This window comes from Orcinus orca, chromosome 15 (genome assembly GCF_937001465.1).
Source record: "Orcinus orca chromosome 15, mOrcOrc1.1, whole genome shotgun sequence".
In the NCBI taxonomy this organism is placed as follows: Eukaryota; Metazoa; Chordata; class Mammalia; order Artiodactyla; family Delphinidae; genus Orcinus; species Orcinus orca.
Genome location: NC_064573.1, coordinates 74488334 through 74510507, shown reverse-complemented (window position 1 = coordinate 74510507; position 22174 = coordinate 74488334). Strand labels below are relative to the sequence as shown.

At 48.0% G+C, this 22174-nt stretch overlaps 1 protein-coding gene across 1 annotated transcript; it reads right to left on the bottom strand.

Annotated features, from left to right (window-relative positions):
• Positions 1-415: 415 nt before the first annotated feature.
• Positions 416-20311, bottom strand: OAS2 (2'-5'-oligoadenylate synthetase 2). Its single transcript, XM_049697803.1, is given in 14 exon segments — positions 416-1620; positions 2502-2740; positions 3764-3777; positions 3780-3944; positions 5350-5427; positions 5430-5628; positions 8523-8696; positions 10905-11046; positions 11541-11667; positions 11670-11775; positions 13156-13334; positions 15021-15291; positions 17282-17497; positions 18539-20311. Coding segments are annotated over 13 exon segments (2040 nt in total). The 5' UTR covers positions 17459-17497; positions 18539-20311; the 3' UTR covers positions 416-1451.
• Between the last annotated feature and the right edge of the window lie 1863 nt (positions 20312-22174).

Sequence of the window (22174 nt, the reverse complement as noted above, 5' to 3'; positions counted from 1 at the left end):
TGGTGGGATTTCCGCTCTCCTCTTCTGCCGAACAGAGCGGGCAGAGGGGGCGTCGTGCTTCAGACAGTGTTTGCGAGGACAAATAAATTTTGTGGGCCGACCCATTGACAATGATAATAACTTTTCCTAGAAAACAGCCTCGTGCCTTAGTCATAAACCAAATTTCTAATCATACCAGTCACCTGAAAAACATAGATTGTGGCCATCGGTCAAGCTATTTTGAATAGATTAGATAACTTAATAGTATTATTAGAAAATCAAAGCCCTATCTAGCAGGCCTACAGCAGTGCTTATAAGTCATCTTTCTAAATAAAGCACAATATTTATTATGTACAATGATTTTTGCTACCAGTCATGGCTAATATGTTATACCAATAATGATAATATGAAGTAGAGTAATACCGTTCATTCAGGCTTGGGTTTGTAAATTTTGTAGTTTATTAACCATAAAAAAAAAAAAAAGCAGTTGCCTGGTGGTCTCTAGAAGTTTCTTCCAGCATTATTATTCCAGGAATCTACACCTTCTGAATAAGTGCATCTCACTGACAATAGAATGTATCCCTGCTCCCCAACTTCCTGGTGACTGCACTGTCCAGAAAGAAAGAAATATACGTGCGAGAATAATACATATCCAAGCAGTTAGAACCATTGGTTAAAAGAGACAGAAAAAAAAACCAAAAAGAAAGAAGGAAGTGTATCTGAGAAGGTGACTACTACCAGGGACAGTTTTGGGTACTTGTTGACAGAGAACCTGATGGGGGAACCAAGTATACCTGGTGGCAGGTATCTTGGTTGGCGGTGGAGCTTTGGACAGGGGTGGCAGGCACTCTTGGCTGGCTGGCCCAACTCTCAGCCTCCTTTCTGGAGCCACTTTTCGGTTACAGGTAGCTGCAGCTTGAAATGTAAGAGAGTTTGCTGGATGAAGCTTCTAATAAGATACCTGGGTGGGTATCCTCCCCCTTTCTGTTCCTCCAACCTCACCATGGACCCGCCACCTGGAGGTGCACTAGCCACTCTCAGTGCCATGAAGACTCAAATGAACGGCTAAAGAGGGCGGAGCCAGGAAGAGCTGGGCATGAGTGTGCCCCAGGGGACCCTCGGTCGCGTCTGGAGGCATTTTTGGCTGTTGCCCTCGGGGGTGGTGCTACTGCATCTGGTGGGTAGAGACGTAACACTGCCCAAGACGGCCCCTACCACGAAGAGCTATCCAGCCCCCAGTACCAAGTGCCACGGTGGAGGTGATCTGCTCCTGGGGAAAGTCCAGTGGAGCTGTTGTGCGAGTCCTAGGTCGCCTGCCTTAGGATTTCTTGTTATGGGAAGAAAAAACCCAGTCGTTTAGGCTCCTGAGTTGGGTTATCTGTTATTTGTGGCCGAGTGAATCCCAAGTTGCCATAGCAGGGAAGCACTTTGATTTCGGCCTGTCCCAAGGTAATCTCCAGATGACACTTCCTTTAGATGATTCCTACTGGCACGTTCCACGATTGTATGGGACAACCCGACCCGTCTCGGAAACAGAGAGACAACAGCCGTTCAGTAGCTTCTTCTGCTAGAAGATGCCAACACCAACGGTCCCCTCCACCCGCGTCGCCAGTAGGATCGGCTGGGTCCGAGATCACAGGCCTAAACGAGAGATGAGAAGTCATTAGAGGCATGCTTTTTAGAACCAGTGGCCTCAGAATTGGGGGCCCATTCTACTCTTCGTAATAAAACAATGTGTCTTTCTAGCTTAGATGTCCGTAATTCAAATGTACCAATACAGTTCAAAGTGATTTCCTAGACTTAAATCATATTTGTCAGAAAAGTTTTGAAAGCTGTTCATTCTTATACACATGAAGGCATTCTATAAACATCTCTCCATGCTAGGGCAACTGAAATATAATGTATCATTTAATCAACTCTACTGTCAAGTAGGTCACACCCATGGTAGGCAAGCCAGGGTATCTTGCTGTCTTTTTTTTTTCTCCTCTATTCTTTCTCAATGTTTCTTTCTTTTCTCTCTTCTCTTTTCTTTTGCTTCCACTGTTTTGGTTCCCTGCTGCTGGTGCTGAGTGGATACACTAAGATTCCTTCCTATTCTTGAAGGATAAAGGTTTTGTGGGATGGAGATTGGAAAGGGGAGATAAAACCTGATCTAATAAACAGCCTGCAGGATACACCAGCAGCGAATAATAGCATTATTTCTCAGGAATACACTTCCAACTTCCACACCTTTTAGACCTGCTAATGAATCCATGCTTTTCCTTCTGACCTAGAAAGATGAAAGCAACTCAGGGACCTGGTACCTTGGTCCTTCCTTCTTTGTTCCTCCTGATGACCTTTCTCCTGCCTCCCTGGGATTTTACCCCTGGAGACTGTGGGCGGTTCTGACGGTCAGCACATTCCCTTCTCAGTTTCACAGGAGGAATAATGGATCAGGACCCCGCGGGAGGTGAATTCAGGTCACCAAAATAGCGTTGGAGGGAATCAGGTTAAGAAATGGAGGGGGCTGAGGTTTGGGGCACCCGGTTCTCTGGATCTGGGTCGGGAGGAAGCTCCTCACAATCTCATCATCAAAGTTGTAGTTTACCATCCACAAGACACAGAGATGCTGCTAGTTTGTGACCAACTCCAGGACCGTCCGGAAACCTTCAGCCGTGTCAAAATCCTGCGCCCCGCTCCCCTGCTCCCAGGCGTAGATGGTAAGCAGGTCCAAGGCATATTTGGGGGGCAGAGACCCCTTTTGCTTCAGTTTGCTTCCACACTGAGGGAAGAGTGGGAACATCAGACGATACTGGTTAAAGCAGGAAGGCGAAATGAGCGTAGCAAGAGCCTTAGAGGGTGCACGTGAAGGACTGCTGGGGCCGCAGTAGGGCACCCAGGTCTCGAGACGCAGCGCTGGGACTGGTCTGGGAAGGGTCACTTTGCAGCTTAAAGGCAGCCCACGCAGGCTTCTTTGTTGTGCTTTGGCTGTATGTACCGTCCTAGAGTTATAACATAGTACCATTTACTAAAGACCCACTGTGTGCTAATTATGGGGCCAGACATTCCACCTACATCATTCACTCCTGATCCCCCAGCATCCCTACACAGCGGGCAGAGGTCGCCATGCTGAAGTCATGGGGAAGTGAAGCGACTTGCTCAAGGTCACCCTGCAGCCCTGAGCACTCTGAGCACCCTGGGGCTGGGTGTAGACGTGGAAACCACAGGGTTCAGTCTCCTCGGGTTTCAGGAAGCTGGACACAGAAAGGAGACATCTCCTGAAAGAGGTGCTGTTGTGCTGGGTGTCTGCTGTCATGAGAATACTTAGAAACTACCCTGTGGCAGACGGATGGAAGTGGAGGGAGGCGAACCAGTATAGAAAATGCAGCCCCTGCTGCTGCCTGTCGCTTCAACCTGCCTTCCAAGAGGTAGCATCTGTGTCTATTAATTATGGACACCTAGCAGCAGATAAGCCACGCTGGTGACTTGCAGGCATGAAAATCCCAACTTCATCTGCCCTTTGGAGGCACGATAACTTGGATTCCTGCAGAATTCTTTGGATGTCAGAGAAAAAGCAAAATAAACCATGTGTGGCAGCTTTGTTGGGAGGAGATGCTTACATCTGACCCATCTCAATGGGGTTAGTGATGGGAACTCCACAAAGATACTCAGGGTTAGGCATGGGAAGATTCTGTAATGTGGTCCAGCCCCCAGCATGGGAGACAGTGAGCACAAGTGCCGGTTTCATGGTCACAGAGTACTGATAAAAATAATAACCAGGTGGCCAGGACAAGAGCTGTCGTACCCATTTGTACCAGTCAGGCAAATCAAATCCTTCAGTTTGGTGTGTCGGGAGCAAACGAAATTGCACTGTAGCTCCATGAAACAGGTAGAAAATTCTCTCCCCAGGCCGTCTGAGGATTTATGCAAATAGATGAGGTCAGCATAGATCCTGGGGCTGGGTGTAGAGTCAGACTTCAGTTCACCTAACATGCGGAAGAAATTTACATTATGCTTTAATCTGTATAGAAAGTAACAGATTTCAAAACACTGTTGACAACTATAATTTAATTCTGGGAAATTATTTTGAACTCTATTAGTGTATGTGAATTACTGATGTCTAAGATATCGGGGGCATCTCCAGAGTAATGACATATTAAAAGTTACATGGTTTATATGAGTATAGGTGGTATTTATTATTAAAGCGTTTATCTAGACCTGCACTGTCCAACAGGGTAGCCATCAGCCAAGGTGGCTATTTGCATTCAAACTCATTAAAGGAAAATCAAATGAGAAATTTAGTTCCTTACTCGTACTGGCAACATTTCAAGCTCTCAATAGATACAGAACACAGATAGAGGACATTTTCGTTATCCCAGAAAGGCCTTCTAGACAGTGCTGATCTGAAGTTTGCCAACTCTGGCCCCCAGACTAAATCTGGCCGCCTGCTTGTTTTTGTAAATAAAGTTTCATCGGAACACAGTCACGCCCACTTATTAATGTATCGTCTATGGCTGTTTTCAAGCTACAAAGGCAGACTTGAGCAGTTGTGACAGATACCTTATGGTCCTTAAAGCTGAAAATATTTGCTATCTTGCCTTTTATTTAAAAAGTTAGCTGACCCCCTATCTATATACTGTCATTTCCTCTCTAAAGACCCTAAGAACCATTCAGAGGGAAGGTACCAGAGTCTTCTTGATTTTGATTTGGAAAATGCCTGAAATAGCCTTGGTTTGTTTTTTTTTTTGGCGGTACGCGGGCCTCTCACTGTTGTGGCCTCTCCCGTTGCGGAGCACAGGCTCCGGACGCGCAGGCTCAGCGGCCATGGCTCACGGGCCCAGCCGCTCCGTGGCATGTTGGATCCTCCCGGACCGGGGCACGAACCCGTGTCCCCTGCATCGACAGGCGGACTCTCAACCACTGCGCCACCAGGGAAGCCCTTCCTTGGTTTCTTTAATACACCATTGTGTATCTGTCACTCATGAATTGAATTTCTAAAGGAGTTTTTGCCTAAGATGGAAGGCGAACACCCAGATTTCCTGTCTTTGCCTCAGAATTTCTCCCACAGTCTGTTTTTTCATTTCCTTCCCTACTACTTGAGGCATTTTATCTATAAATGTGTACTGAATTCCCGTGTACCCCATTCTTTGATAGATGTTGTGAATGACACCATGGGAGTATAAGATGTGGGTTCTGGCCGTCGTAGGATTAAAATAAATGAGAATGAAAATGTATACAGGTGTAAGGTATTGCTGTCATTATGAATGCCACCTGTTGGGGCACTGGACCAGGTCCGATCAGTAAGTCACGTGACTTCCCGCTCCCCCACCTCCCCCCATCACACCAGAATCCCTCTTCCTCCTCCAGAAGCTCAAATCTTAGGAGTCTTACCTAGGGCATTAAATGCAGGCAGCACATCAAAGTCAACACTTTCGTTGAGGACTTTGGATTTCAGAGTTAAGCTCAGCACCGGGGAGCCTTCCATTTTGAAATCTCAAACTTCACTTCAAAATCCTTCTCCTGCTGACAGGCTTCCGGTTGCTTATGGATTTCCTTGATGATGTTGCATCTGTCGTTTTTCTGGGAGGTGTAGCTTTTCAGCGGGTCCGCGAACACAACAAGGTCGGCATCGGAGCCGCTCTTCAGAGCCGTGCCTTTGGCGGTTGACCCCTCCCCCCCCACCCAGGGAAGCAAAGGCAACTGGAGATACAGCATTTTCTAGAGCCTGAGCCCTCACCCCCATGGGCTGGCGCCCGTTGGGCTAATTAATGAGGTTGCCGGGAGCGGTGCCACGTTCGAGTCTCCAGTTAGGGCTGATTCCGAAGCAGAGTGTTTCATTTTCCAAACAAATAGAATCATCTGGTTCCAAAGGTGGCTCATCTCATGCCATTTGATGTGTGAATTTGCCCACAAACAATGGATGGGCTAGTTATAAATGACCCGCTTCTCAAGTCAACTTCCTAAAGGTTTCTGGTAAGGACTAACGTAGCTTTACAGACTCACAGACATGGAGAACAAACTAGTGGTTACAGTGGGGAGAGGGAAGTGGGGAGGGGCACTACAGGGGTGGGGACGTAAGAGGTATACACTATTAGCAGTAAGATAAGCTACAAGGTTATATTGTACAACATGGGGTATATAGCCAATATTTTATAATAACTATAAATGGAGTATAACCTTTAAAGATTGAGAATCACTATACCGTACACCGGTAACTTATATAATATTGTACAGCAACTGTACTTCAATAAACATAAATACATTTTAAAAAGAGACCATAGTGAGAAAAAAAATCCTCAATAGTGAAAATCTAAAATCTTCCCCCTAGATAAAACAAAATTCAAATGGATCAATACGCAATGAGCAAATTTTAAACACAAGGCACTGTATTAATATCAGCTGAATGTGCTCTGTTAGACACTATATAGATCCCTTTGCATACTTGATCTTATGAAATACAGTCCTCAAGATGTCCATTTACAGTATACTCTGGACAAACAGACAAAAAAGAGTATGTAGCTTTATTTGAATTTCTGTGACCTGAAATAAATCAAACTAAGGCAAGCCTGACGTCATCTCTTCCCTCCTGCAATCTGGGGACCATTGGATGAATATTCATCATTTAGATGCAGGGGTCGGCAAACTTTCCGTAAAGCATTAGCTGATACATATTTTAGGCTTTGTGGGCTACGTGTGTCTCTGCCACATAAGCTTCTACTTCCCGCTCCTCACTTTTCTCCCCCCCATCCTCCTCCTTTTCCCCTTCCTCTTCCTCCTCTCCCCTCTTCTCCTTCTTCTTCAACTATGTAAAAATGTAAAACCGGGGCTTCCCTGGTGGCGCAGTGGTTGAGAGTCTGCCTGCCGATGCTAGGGGACACGGGTTCGTGTCCCAGTCCGGGAAGATCCCACATGCCGCGGAGCGGCTGGGCCCGTGAGCCATGGCCGCTGAGCCTGCGCATCCGGAGCCTGTGCTCCGCAACGGGAGAGGCCACCGCAGAGAGAGGCCCGCGTACCGCAAAAAAAAAAAGTAAAACCACTCTTAGCTCGCTGGCCCTGGCTTGCCAAGCTCTGCACGAGGCAGCTTAGGCAGGCACACAGGTTCATTCTGTCTGTTTTGTGAAGTTCTCCCTGAAGGCACAGCTCCTTAGCTGATGGGCTTCTTTGAGGGTGAGTCGGGGAGAAGCCAGCTTCGCAGGGAGCTCTCTCAATGCCACAACTTGGTGGGATTTGCTCTGAGCATCAACCCTCATGCATGTTTTCCTGGTTTTCCCCAGAAAGCTCATTTGATTTCTGCAACAGCAATGTTTATTTTACCCATGCGTAGTGAATGCCTGGCTACACGGCCTAGGAGGCGAGGGGAGGGAGTGGAGCTTCCTGTACACAGGTGCTCCATTCATCCCTGGTCCATGCCACTTCATTTATGCAGCTGGTCTCCCGGGCCACAGCCCCCTCCCTGCATCCTCCAGGTGGCACCTCCCCCATCACCTCAGCAGACAACTCTTGCAACCAACTTCAGGAAGATAGAAAGCAACTTCTTATCGGCCAAAGGCTCTCTTCCTATTTTCTTCTTTGCTGTGTCATTAACGTTTCTTATTTATTTACTATCATGTTAATGAGAGGCTGGGGAAGCAGAGGACAAAATGAGTGCTTCAACAATGGTTCACTGACCATGAACACAGCCAGTCTTGTTTTCCCTCAAATTAACCTCATGAGACATTTTACTCATGGCGCGTGGGACATCGGTACTGGTCCCCAGACCCGTCCCAGGGCAGCATGCACACAGATCTGTTTTTTTGCATCACGGCAAATGTTCTTGCTCACAGGTCAGCACTTTTCCCCCTCCCTTCTTGTGACCCTGGACACACAGTTATCTGGTTGGTGGCCAACAGACGGAGGCAAGTGTGTCAGCACGTGACCTTGGAGTCTTGGACAAGAATGGCCCCATCTGCTGAATCTCTAGCTCAGTTGATGGGATGAATTGAAATTAGGAAGACTGTCACTTTTTGTTTTAATACACATGGAGCTTAGAATCTGCTGTGGTTTGAATGGTGGCCCCCCCAAAAGAGATGTTATCTGGAAAAAGGGTCTTTATAGATGTAATGAAGTTCGGGTTCTGCGGGCCCTAAATCCAATGACAAGTGTTCTTAGAAGGGAAGAGAAGAAAGACCCAGAGGAGAAGGGACGGGGAGAGGGAGGCAGAGATTGGAGTGAGGCACCACAAGCCAAGCACCGGCAAGCGTTGCCAGCAGCTCGCGGAGGTTAACACAGAATCAGAAGTCTACTGTGATTAGAACTCGGCACTTTCACTGCCGTGGGCCGGGCTCAGTCCCTGGTCGGGGAACTAGGATGCCGCAAGCCGCACAATGTGCACCCCCCAAAAGTCTATTGCGAATGACGTAAGCAGTGCATCAGCACCCTCCACTGAAAACCAGGGTCCTAGTTGCCCATCTCCCCTGCTTCCCTCCCTCACCCTTTGTCCTCACATTTCCAGTGGTCACGAGCATTGCAGAGTTACAGGAACGGCTTAGTCCCCGCCAGTAACAAAGAGAAAGGCCATTGCTCACCTTGACAATCTTCTGACACTTTGTAGTTGAATGTCGAAAGCAATTTTCTTTAAGAAACTTACAGATGATGTCAACAGCTTTCTTGATCTGATCTAGGAAAGTCCTGTTGGGCTGGAGAAGGTCCTTGATGAACTTGTCTAGAAGATGGCCTGGGGTCATGTAGAGCGGCGCAGGCTGTGGAAGGAGCCCGCTGTGAGACGCCCCCTGCCAGCCGCCTGTCCCCCACCCCTGCTTCCTCCCCTGCCTGTCCTGCTCCCCCATCTCTCCCTCCTGCTCTCAACTCTCCTGCTGCTACCTTTGTCATCCTGAGTTCTTGCATTGACATATCCCAAGAGCATACCTGAGAGTTTCGGGTGGTACCCAAGATCCCCCAGAAACAGAACCTCTCCTAGTTGCTCCTTTTACCCTCTAGAAGGGATCTGGATCCTTCTCCCAACAGGTCTGTGAAGACCTGGCTCCAAATTACTGTCTAGTTTCCACTTTCTGTTCTGGGACCGTCCACAAATGGCCGGCACCTCTTGGCTTCTCGTACTGCTCTGTTCCTTCCTTATTTTCCCATTTATTACAGGTATTTTTGACTTCTGATGATCACATTATTCCTTTTTCAAGGTTCTATCAGCCTCTGTTAAACACCCTGTGCCCCGGTGGATTGGTTTCCCTGAATGGCCGTAACAAATCACATTTCTAGACGTCTGCAGTCGAAGTGTAGGCAGGGCCGTGCTCCCTCCAAGGCTCTAGGGGAAATCCTTCCTGTGTCTTCCAGCTTCTGGCAGTCCACGGCCTTCCCTGGCTTGTGGCTGCATCACTCTGACCCCTGCCTCTCTTGTCACGTGGCTTTTTCCCTTCTGTGTCTGTGTCCCTGTGTGTCTCCTTATAAGGGCGCCAGTCATTGGATTCAGGGTCCACACTGATCCAGGATGACCTCTTAACTGGTAATACCTGCAAAGACCCTACTTCCAAAGAAGGTCACATTCTGAGGATCCGGGTGGACATGAATTTTGCGGGACACTATTCAACCCTCCACACCAGGGGATGCTGTTCCGTCTAAGTGTGTTGAAGAGAAGGGCCGTCCTGGAGTCAGAGGGGCTGTGTGTTCAGTCTGAAGGGACAGTTACCTGTTCTCTAATCCAATGGGACCGTGGAGGGTGGGACCTGCTCACTCCCTTGTACCTGTGGTCACTTTTGGAAGGAAACCATATTCTGATGTCTAAATGGGGTCTGACATCTGCATAAAAGTGAAGTTCTCTCCTCTTCAGTAGAAAACATCAGATGGGGTGCGCTCCATGGACCACAGGTCATGACACCTCACCTGAGCATCTTTTCTTCCCTGTTCTGCATGCTCTGGTCAGGCCTCAGTCTGCAGAGGCAGCCTACTTCTTGCTAGTGGGAGGGAGAATAGTGATATCCACCCCCACCACCCAAAGTCCACGTCCTGCTCTATGACTATGTTACTCTGTATGGAAAATGGGACTTTGCAGATATAATCAAATTTGTGTTGATAGATGTGCTTCTCCTTTGGGGGATGGGAGGGGAAAACCCAATGCATCTGGCCCTTCATTAGTTCTCCCATTTGCAGCCTCACTTCTCGCTCTCGCCCCCAACGCCTGCTTCAGTAGAGCTCAGAGGTTGTCCCAGCATCCGCAGGGGTGACTGCCACCCACGTCTCTTGGGCTCTGCTCCATTTCATCTGTCACCACCTTCTCACCTGCTTTCTCTCTTGCAGAAACTAATTGAAATCTCTCATCTGCAGGTGCCCGCCTTTTCTCTTTGTTCAATTTTGCACATTACTATCATTTTAATGGAAGGGGAGGTCCCTAATGGTGTGTTATAGACTGAATTGTGTCCCCCTAAAAGATATGTTGAAGTCCCAACCTCTAGGCCCTATGAATGTGACCTTATATGGAAATAGGGTCTTTGCAAACAGGTAATCAAGTTAAGACGAGGTCATTACTGTGGTCCCTAATCCAGTACGGCTGGTGTCCTTATAAGAAGAGGAGAGAGACACAGAGACAGACATGCCTGGAGGGAGGACATTGTGAAGACACACAAGAGAAGGCCATGTGACAACAGAGGCAGAGATTGGAGTGTTGCTGCCACAAGCCACGGACCGCGAACGGCCACCAGAAGCTGGAAGACGTGAGGAAGGACATTTCCCTAGAGCCTTCAGAGGGAGCATGGCCCTGTCCACATCCTGATCTTGGATTCCTAGCCCCCCAAACTGTGAAAGAGTAAATTTCTGTTGCTTTAAGCCACCAGTGCATGGTGCTTTGTCATGGCACCTCTGGGAAACCAACTCACGGTGATCTTGGATAAGACTGCAGTCTGAGTATCGGGAGGGCCCTGCCTGCAGCAGGACACGCCCTATATTGAAAGCCCTCTCACCAGAACATTCCAGGACAGTCCAGGTGACTCGTTCAGCCTGAGAGAAGATAACCCGGTTTGAGCTTCTTGTTTTAGCAGCTGCCAGCAGGTGTTATCTTCGCTCACATTACTGGTTGGGTCAGTTGGATCCAAGATTACTGGCCTATGAATTTGATTAAAAAAAATCAGTTGGGAGAAGAAATCATCTTGGGGGAAAGAGGCCTGGACTGGGCATCTGGAAACCTAGATTTTTACCTCCTGCAGTTCCTCCCAATTGCTGAAGTGCTCTGTCTAAATGTCTAGCCTCTCTGGTCCTGGTGTTCTCTGTGTCTAGTGTTCTCCGCTTTACAGGCATGTCCCATTCATAACCTAATAAAACGGTCTCCTCTTTCTGCTGACCCCTCCTCTCTTTGCCCCTTCCTTCTATGAGGGGAAGTGTTTGCTTTGGGACAAAATGTGACAATGGTTTAGAATGTGAAAAGCATCGAAGCGTCCCTCTTTCAGACAGACCTCTCTTTGCCTCCCTACCCACTGCTGCTGGCATTCTTTTGGTGCATGCTTGGCTGGGAAAGACAGGGATGCACCCTCATTCTAAGGGGGTACAGCCTGGCATGTACATAAAGAGGTAAGGAGAGAGGGCCGTGGGAAGCTTGGTACCTCGGGGATCGGAGGTGGCCCAGCAGGATGTTGCGGACAGTCTTATCCTCAAAGTTGTAGTTGACTGTCCAGTAGACACATAGCTGCTCCTGCTTCCTGATAAGCTCCAGAACAGTCCTGATGCCTCAGTTATGTCAAAGTCTTCTGCTCCACACCCCTGTTCCCAGGCATAGACCGTAAGCAGCTCCAGAGCATACAGGGGCAGCAGGGATGAATCCTTCAGCTTTTCCTGGCACTGTGGAAGGAGAAAAGTGTAGCAGATAATTTGGAACGCAGTTCCGCCCATGCCAGGGGTCTGAAATCAAGAAACTAGAAGTCGAGGCTTCCCTGGTGGTGCAGTGGTTGAGAGTCCGCCTGCCGATGCAGGGGACGCGGGTTCGTGCCCCGGTCTGGGAAGATCCCACATGCCGCGGAGCAGCTGGGCCAGTGAGCCATGGCCGCTGAGCCTGCGCGTCCGGAGCCTGTGCTCCGCAACGGGAGAGGCCACAGCAGTGAGAGGCCCGCGTACTGCAAAAAAAAAAAAAAAGAAACTAGAAGTCTATAGGAAGTCAATGTCCCCTGTCAATGATTGAAATGATATCATGGCTAAAATTCGATGGACTGACAACAAGTGTTGATAAGAATGTGGAGCACCTGAAATTGTCATACACGGCGGACAGGAGTGGGATTTGGTACAACCATTTGGGAAAACTATTTGGGTGTATTTACTAAAGTTATATATATATATATATATATATATATATTCCACAAATTTATTCATATATGCATGTGTATATGTATACACATATACATATATATTCATATATGTATATATACACAGATAAGGTATATATAATGTATATATGTAATGTGTGTATATATATAAGGTATATGTGTGTGTGTATATATGTATATATCTATACAGACACACACACACATATATAAAGTATACCTTATAGCACAGCAGTCTCACTCCTGCATATTTACCCAAGAGGAATGACTGCTTAAATTCACAAAAAGACACGTAGGGGAATATCCACTGTAACCTAATTCATAACAGCCCCAATTTGGGAATGACCCACATGTCCCTCAGCAGTAGAATGCATCCATGTACAGTGTATTAATGCAATGGAATAGTACAAAACAATGAAGAACCACTACTCCCTGCAACAACACAGACAAATCTCTCAGGCATAATATTGAGCAGAAGATGGCAAACACGAAGTACATGCAGTATGATTCCATTAACATCAAGTTTAAAAACAAGCAAAACTAATTTGTGGTACCAGATTCTAGTATAGTGGTTTGTTTGGGGGAAGCATGGACTGGGAGTGTGCATCCTGCTGGAGTGCAGGAAATGTGCCCTATTTTGATCTGGGTGTTGCCTGAAAGGCTATAAAAACACATTGAGCTGTATTCTTTTTTTTTTTTCTTTGCCCACACGGCATGTGGGATCTTCGTTCTCCCACCAGGTTTGGAACCAGCACCCCCTGCACTGCGAGGACAGCATCTTAACCATGGGACCACCAGTAAATCCCTGAGCTGTATTCTTAACATTGTTGTACTTTACCGAACGTGAGTTATCTCAGTAAAAGGGAAACGGATAATAGCAATAGACATGCAATTTGAAGTTTACCTTTTGACACCAGTACTTTACCAAGAGGATCAAATCCTTCAGCTTGCTGGGATGGTTGCTAAAAAACTTCTCCTGGAGTTCAGTGAAGCAGATCGAGAACTAACCGGGGCTGGCTTTCACCATATCCAAGGATCTTTTGAGCTCTCGATAGGTGCAGAGGCTGGGCTTCTCACTTAAGCCTGGTGTGAAACAGAAACAGAACTTTTGGTTTTCATGGAACCTGGCCTGGGTGAGCCCACAAAGAAGGCTGGATGTGGTTTGGTAGCACACGTTCATTGCTTCATCTGTAAGAGGACTGGTGCATTTGCATAAAAGGTGAGGGGTGGCTTGTCCTGCTAGATAATAAAATGTAGTTAGGCTAATATTTAGTACAGAAAGTAATTTAAAAATTTCTCAGTAGTTTACTTTTCTCAGAAAGCGACCATTATTGTTTCCGTCTAGGAAAGGTTATCTGTTTGGAATGTGTAGCTCTGCCGCTATCTGGTGGCAGCTTCTCGGTACTACATGTGAGGAAGAGCTGATTTCTCGTTCTCACATCGTTCTTTGCGAGATGGAGTGCAGCCAGCAGAGGGCGCTCTGGCCTAATCTCCAGCCACCGTGCTCTGAACCAGAGGACAGAACATAGGATTTCCTAGGAATTCTGAGTCACACGCTGTCTCTTCACCTTGACTCCAGCCTTCCTTTGAGTCAGGCACGTATACTCAACCCTTATCATCCTAAAGGTCCTGCAAGTTAGCTGTTTCTAGCTTTGATCTTACAGTTGGCAGAAGTGGGTTAGTAGCAAGACCAGGATGAGAATTCAAGGCTGCCTACCTTGCAAACTGGTGCATTTTTCTCTGCACTAGGTCACCTTTCTGTGAATGTAAGTCGTCAGGGTGTGTGTGTGTGTGTGTGTGTGTGTGTGTGTGTGTGTGTGTCCACCTTGAAGGCCCTGGGCCTGGGGCTTAAAAGACCTGGGCTTTTATTCTAGTTCTGTCAGTAACTGGCTGTGTGGCCCTGGACACATTCATTTCGTTCTGCTTCCTCACTTGTTTTTTTTGTTTGTTTGTTTTTTGTGGTACGTGGGCCTCTCACTGTTGTGACCTCTCCCGTTGCGGAGCACAGGCTCCGGACGTGCAGGCTCAGCGGCCATGGCTCACGACGGGCCCAGCCGCTCCGCGGCATGTGGGACCTTCCCGGACCGGGGCACGAACCCGCGTCCCCTGCATCGGCAGGCGGACTCTCAACAACTGCGCCACCAGGGAAGCCCCTCACTTGTTTAATGAGGGGTTGAATTCCAGCTCTGGTATTTAAGTTTGTGATAATATATGTACCTATGCTTGAGACTAAGCTGTAACGACGCTTAGTCTCACCCATTCAATCAACCATCCATCCATCTATCCAGTCAACCATCCATCCATCCATCCAAACAGTTGCCCATGGAAGATCTCCAGAGTCTAGAACATTTCCTCCAAAGTCAACTAGGAGATAAGGGAGAAATTCTACAGAAGAGAGTAAGCTCAGGGTAGGAGGAATCTCCTCTTTCGAAAGTCAACGGTCTCTCGGGACTTTCCTGGTGGTCCAGTGGTTAAGACTCTGCACTTCCACTGCGGGGGGTGCAGGTTCCATCTCTGGTAGGGGAACTAAGATCCTGCATGCCACACAGTGAGAAAAGAAAGAAAGGAAAGAAAGAAAGGAAGGAAGAGAGAGAGGGAAAGAGAGGAAGGAGGGAAAGTCTACGGTCCCTCATTTTGGAAAGCACCAGGGGTATTTATTCAGATGCCAGGCTATCTACCACCCCTTTTTCTGGCTTTGCTCTCTTGACAAAAGCCCCTCCAGACCTGAACCTACACACACCCCCCCCCCCCACACACAGCGGGGCTCACCCAGAGCGTTGAAGGCGGGCAGCATCTCAAAAGTGATGCTCTGCTGTTCTGTGGACAGCTGGATGGTGAGCTTGCCACAGATGCTCTGGATCTCCATCTTGGCTGCCAGCTTCATCGTGAGCTCACAGCGTTTCAACTGTGCCCAGATTTTGCTGAGGAAGTCATGTTGGCTTTTTTTCTGATCCTGGAATTTTTCAAGGCCACCGATGAAGATGACGAGGGTACCATCGGAGTTGCCCCTCAAGACCGTTCTCCGGCCATAGGAGCCACTCTGCCAGCAACAGAGAAGTGGATGTGAGACTCTGAACCCTTTGGGGTCGCAGGGCACCCCGACAGGCAGAAATATCTCTCACCTCAAGCAAAAGCCCCAGATGTCAACATAGTCTAAAAGCGGAGTGGCAGATGTTCATTTGTCCACCCAAAGAACTGAATCAGGATACCCATAGCAGCACTTTTTAAAAAAATAAATTTATTTATTGTATTATTTATTTATTATTTTTGGCTGTGTTGGGTCTTTGTTGCTGCGCACGGGGGCTTTCTCTAGTTGCGGCGAACGGGGGCTACTCTTCGTTGTGGTGCACCAGCTTCTCATTGCGGTAGCTTCTCTCATTGTGCAGCACATGCTCTAGGCACGTGGGCTTCAGTAGCTGTGGCACGTGGGCTCAGTAGTTGTGGCTCACGGGCTCTAGAGCACAGGCTCAGTCGTTGTGGCACACGGGCTTAGTTGCTCCACGGCATGTGGGAGCTTCCCGGACCAGGGCTTGAACCCATGTCCCCTGCATTGGCAGGCGGATTCTCAACCACTGTACCACCAGGGAAGCCCCATAGCAGCACTTTTCCTACGAGCCCCAAACTGGAGGCAACTCGAACGGCCATCAGCAGTAGAATGGACAAATGTGGTGTATTCATACAGGGAACACATGACAGCAATGAAATGATAAACAACAGCTGCACACAACAACATAAATTTCGTCAACAGATGGGTCAAAAAACCCCACACACTAAAGCCACACAGTGCATGATTTCTTTTATACAGGGTGACCAACCTGTCTGGTTTACCCTGGACATGCTCAGTTTTAGCACCAAGAGGCCCATGTCCCAGAAAACCCTTCAGTCCCAGGCAAACTGGGATGGTTGGTCACTCTATACAAAGTTTAAAAATAGGCAAAACTAATCTATGCTATGCTGTCAGAAGTCAGGAGAGTGGTTGCCTGGGGCTGGGGGTAGCGACTGGATGGGGGGTTCAGGGGCTCTTGGGTCGGGGGTGGGAATATTTTATTTCTTGATCTGGGTGTAGGTTACACATGTATGTTGTTTGTGGCAATCCATCAGGCTGTACACTTAGATCAGTGCACTTTTTGTATGTATGATTAATATTTTAATTAGAAAAAAGTTAACAATATTGAGAGGTAGGATGGTATAGTGGTTAAGGGTGCATGCTCCCAAACAGATTACCTGGGCTTAAAATCCCAGGTCAGATGCCAACTATTAAATAACTTCTCCACGCTTCAGTTTCCTCATCTGGGCCAAAGTAGGAGACACCAAGTGTCCAGGTATCTTTACTGCTAGGGCTAGTGGGTGTGTGTGAGGGCAGAGGCCAGAAAGCACTGTGACTACAGAGAAGTGGGATTTCGGTGCCGGAGAGCATGGGGTTTGTGGTGGGCATCCATAAGCCCCTCCCCACCCTAGGGTCCTGGCCCCTTCCCAGCACCCTTTCTTCCCCAAAGGTCCAGAATCTTCAGGCTCAACCCTGGGGTTTGTGCCCATAGCACCAAATATTTCTAACTGATGACAGCTCCCCACCCCTTGCTGTTGAGAAGACACAGAGCATCCTTGGGTAGTTTTACTGAAGTCTTGTAGACTCAGTTTACTCCTCTGTAAAATGGGGAGAATAAAAACAATAAAAGTAACCACAGCTAATTTACTGCACTAACTTTGTACCAAGCCCTGTGCAAGAACATTATGGGCTTAAGCCTCATAACGCTTTGCAATGAGTATTATTTCTCTCCCATTTTACAAATTCAGATACCGAGGCACAGAGAGGTTAAACAACCTGCCCTGCGTCACATAGTAGTAAGGGGTAGAACCGGCTCCCCAACCTGTACTCTTAAACTCTACACCATATTCCACCATCTCACTTGAGTGTGGGGCTAGACAAGATGGTCTCTTGTGTGCCAAGGGCCCGGCACACGGTAGGTGCTCAGCACCAAGTAGCTCTGCCTTCTGGGTCCCAGAAGCCCTGACCCCAGCCTTCTACTCACTTTGGCCACGCCGGTCACCAGGGGGAACTGCTCAGCTTCCTGCAGGACTGCACAGATGGTGTCCACGGTCTGGTCGATCTGTTTCTGACAGTCTTCAAAGGGCCTCAGGTTGTCCTGGGTAAACTCACCCAGTTTCTGGGCAGGCCGTTCGTAGAGATGGGACTCCCAGTTTCCCATTGCTCTGGCTGGCTGCTGAGATGACAGCTAATGGCAGAGCTGGAGGCAGAAGAGAATGAGGAACTCCTATGCCCGGAGACTGAAACCGAAACTCATGTCTGGGGAAAAGGAAACTCACAGAAACTTCCCAAGCCGGCTGCCTCAATCCAGGGTTTTGCCCTCCCCCAAGCTGTGAAGATCAGCCTTTCAGCTGCTCTCAAGGAATACTGACGGTTAAAAATGCAGCCTCCAGGGCTTCCCTGGTGGCGCAGTGGTTGAGAGTCTGCCTGCCGATGCAGGGGACACGAGTTCGTGCCCCGGTCCGGGAAGATCCCACATGCCGCGGAGCGGCTGGGCCCGTGAGCAATGGCCGCTGAGCCTGCGCGTCCGGAGCCTGTGCTCCGCAACGGGAGAGGCCACGACAGTGAGAGGCCCGCGTATTGAAAAAAAAAAAAAAAAAAAAAAAAATGCAGCCTCTGGAGCTGGACTATGAGGGCTTGATACATGCGACATCTGTGTCCTTGAGCACATTGCCAGTCCTTTTCGTGCCTTGATTTCCCCCTCTATAAAATGGGGATAATAATGGTACCTGTCTCACAGGCTTAATGCAAGGATTAAAGACTTGCAAAGTGCTTAGAACAGGACCTGGCACATGGCTAGAGCTGTAAAGTGTTTGTTAAGCAAATAACTTCATAGGGGGCCAAGGGTCATCTTTTTTCTTTTTTTTTTTTTTTTTTCTTTTTTTTTAATTGAAGTATAGCTGATTTACAATATTGTGTTAGCTTCAGGTATACAGCAAAGTGATTCAGTTATATCTATATATAGTTTTTTTAGATTATTTTCTCAGAGGTCATCTTTTGAGGCTCTTTCCCCTTCTCCCTGTTCCCAATGGCCTGGGAACTCAGAGTTAATGAGAACAGCGAGGAGAAAGAGACCCAGAGAGGGCGCTGACTTGTTCAGGGACACACAGCAAGGCAAGGGCTCAGCCACTTGGGTTTTAGTTCTGCCACCGAGCAAACACAGGTCCCAAGAGGTCTGTGTCTGTGTGCCCAGTTCCTCAGCACACACATGGACACCTGCCAGGTTTCATCGGGCACTTACCCCACCCAGCAAGGAAGGAAAACAGGCCCAGGAGCACGCAGGCCAGAGGGGAGACAGACGTGCAACTCTTGTGTCCAGGACCATGAAAATGAAACTCCCAGGCAGCTCCCACTGGCTTCCTCTGTAACACAGAAGGCAAACATCTCCAAGGTGGGACAGAAGCAGACCCCCTTCTCTGTTGTGATGATTAATTTTGTATCAACTTGGCTAGGACCATGGTATTCAGATATTTGGTCAAACAGTCTTCTAGATCTTTTTTTGAAGGTATTTTTGAGATGAGATCAACATTTAAATCAGTAAACTTCAAGGAAAGCAGATTACTCTCTATAATGAGGGTGGGCCTCATCCAATCAGGTGAAGACATGAATAGAAAAAAGCCTGGGGACTTCCTTGGTGGCACAGTGGTTAAGAATCCGCCTGCCAATACAGGGGACACGGGTTCGAGCCCTGGTCCGAGAAGATCCCACATGCTGCGGAGCAACTAAGCCCATGCGCCACACTACTGAGCCTGCGCTCTAGAGCCTGCGTGCTGCAACTACTGAGCCTGCATGCTGCAACTACTGAGCCTGTGCGCCTAGAGCCTGTGTTCCGCAACAAGAGGAGCCACCACAATGAGAACCCCGTGCACCACAACGAAGAATAGCCCCTGCTCGCCGCAACTAGAGAAAGACTGCGAGCAGCAACAAGGACCCAATGCAGCCAAAAATATCAATTAAAAAAAAAAGAAAAAAGAAAAAGGCCTGATCTCCCCCAAGGAAGAGGGAACTCTACCAGCAGATGCTTCCCTGGGTTTCCAGCCGGCCAGCCTACCCTGCAGAAATTGGACTTGCTGGCCCCTGCAATGGCACAAGCCGATTCCTTAAAACAAATCTTTCTCTAAATCTAGATCTATAAAACCTATAGTTCTGTTAACCTCAAAAGTAAAACAGCCAGTTATTTTACCAGTAAAATGGCTTTATTCGGGAACAGCAGAGAATTTCAATTTGGGACAAGCAGGCTATAGCAAAAGCCATAGGCAAGTCCAACAAACAAAGAAGAGGAACATTACTTTATAGAGAAAAAGGAGGAAGTTGGGAGGGGTTGTTTTGAATGAGAGTCCATTGGAGAAAAGCAAGAATTCAGGCTGATGACAGGTGACTGGCTTAGTTGCTGGGGTAGTCGGTTTCCTCCAAGAGGTGCAATGTACATCTTTCCTGTCCAGGCCTGTCATCGGCAGTTTTTTCCTGTTGATGCTTCTTGTTGGGGTCTGTTGAAAGACTGTCTTTCCTATGACTGAATTACGGTGGTACTTGAGGTGTGTGAGAGCGCCCCCTTCTGGTCTCCTGACTCCACTTAAAATGAGGTTTCCCTTTATGTGTTCATTTTCACTGTTCAGTTTCTCTGGAGAAAGTTGCTTATCACACCTGCGCATTAAGGGCCCTTCCCTGCCTTTATCTGACTTCTGCTGTAACACCTAGAGGTAGGCTGGGTGGGCAGAGGTCATAAGCCTTCTTTTCTAGATAAGAACATAGAGGCTCAGAGAGTTGAAAAAATTTGCCCAAGGTCACACAGCTTGTAAGTTGTCTGACTAGGTTCTAACTACCCGTTTTCCAAAGTCTATGCTTTATTTTTATTTTTAAAATATTTTATTTTGAAATCTTTTGAAACACAAAGAACTCTCTCATATCCTTCATCCTGAAAGTCACATTTGCTCCTCATTCTCTATGTATCAGTATCATTATTACTGAGCCATTTGAGTGCATGTTGCAGATAACTGGGCAGAAGCCAAGAAATTTCCTGTATACTGCACCCCCCCCCCGCCTCCTCCCCCTCCCCCAGCCACACAGCCTTGCCCACTACCAATATCCCCCAGCAGAGTGGGAGAGTGGGACACTTGTTACAAGTGATGAACCTTCATGGACACATCAGAATCACCCAGTCCCCTTTACTCTTAAATACTTCCATATGTATCCCCTAAGAATATGGGTATCTTGTTACATAAACACAGAATGACAACCCCATTCAGAATTGTACCTTTGATACAATGCTATCATCTCTTACAGCATATACAATGGATATATTCTTATATTCAATTTTTACCAGTTATTCCAATGTTGTTCTTTATAGCAACCCCCCCTCCCCCAAATCTAGGATCATGTTACATTTAGATGTCATGTGTCAGAGATGGGTCTCCTGGGAAGCCACTGGGAAAGGGATGGTGACTTTTTATTGGGGGAATCTCTCAGTGTTCTAATGGTCCATCCTTGAAGTAGTTTGATGGGGCAGATTGAGCGTCCCTCGTTTGTGGCCCATTTAGTTTGGCCCCAGGGACACCATATTTTATGACCAGCTCCTTAATTCTCTGTGGGTCAGGCCATCCTGACTGCCCCTCCACCCTACCACTCACGAAGAGAAGTGTGTCCACGTCACGGGTAACTGTTGTCTCATGGCCGCTATGATTTCGGGGTTCTACCATCCCCAGTGCTGTTAGGAGGCCTGTGACAGCATCTTCTATGGAGGAGGCCACCCGAGCTTCTTAGGGATGCTGAGTCCTCCCACTGGCGTATTCTTTATGGCCTTGGTAACGCTGTATTCTCTGCTTTTCCACGGGAGATAATTTGGTGGCTTTTCTGGACTTATATAGCACATCTACCCAAGCATATCCACTTCCCTGACCTTTGAATCCCATCTTCCACCATCTCCCATGGGAATATCAGCATTTTGTTCTCACCCGGCAGAGGCTCTCACTTTTTCCATTCTAAGAGCCTGGCTAACAGCAACTCTGCTCGGTCTCCTGGGGTCCTTGCCAGGGTGTGAAGTCCTGAATTCCAGGAGGGGACTTCCAAGTCAATAAACTCTTCCGCATCTGACCTGACACTGTAGCCCCTTGATCAAGTGCCCTCGGGGTCACTTCCACACACACCCAGCTGACTTTTGCTGCTACATGCTGACCGGGTCTTCTGGCTGTTTGGGATATAGGTCCATCCCTCCCTCAGCAGGCCCAGCGCGCCCCCGGCTGGGCTATTTTGGGACTCAACCCTACTCAGTCCTAGTGGGCAGGAGGGCAAGTGGGTGCCGGTCCTGCGGGGTCTTATGGAAGAGAGACCTCTGCAGAGTCTCCTTGCAAGGGGGGAGGTGCTAGCTTTTAACAGAAGGGGTAGATGGGACATTTCTGAACCCCAGGTTCAGAGGAGTCTGGGGATTCAAGATTTTCAGGGGCTTCCATTCTTATGTCCGCAGTCTATGTGTCAGGGTCCCATTCTTTCCCAGGTAGGGTCTTGACCTTGCTTAGCAGGCCCGATTATTTTGAGAGTATATAACTCTTTTACACCAACTAGGATGGTGATAATCAAAATGATCATGAATTACAAAGTGTTGGCAAAGATGTGGAGAGACTGAACCCCCCATTTATTGCTGAAGGGGATGTAAATGGTGCAGCTGCTATGGGCTACAGCAAGGTGGTTCCTCAGATGGGGGTGCAGGGAGGGACTCCACCCTTATCTCCTTTGGCTAAACATTAGATCTGCCGGTTTCTGTTTCCCCAGAAGGAACTGCCCAGAATGGGGCTTTCTCTCCGGGGAATCAAAAATTTATGACTCCGGTGCTCCAATTTTCATTCCAGCATTTCCGTCATCCCTTACACAGGTGCTCCTCTGT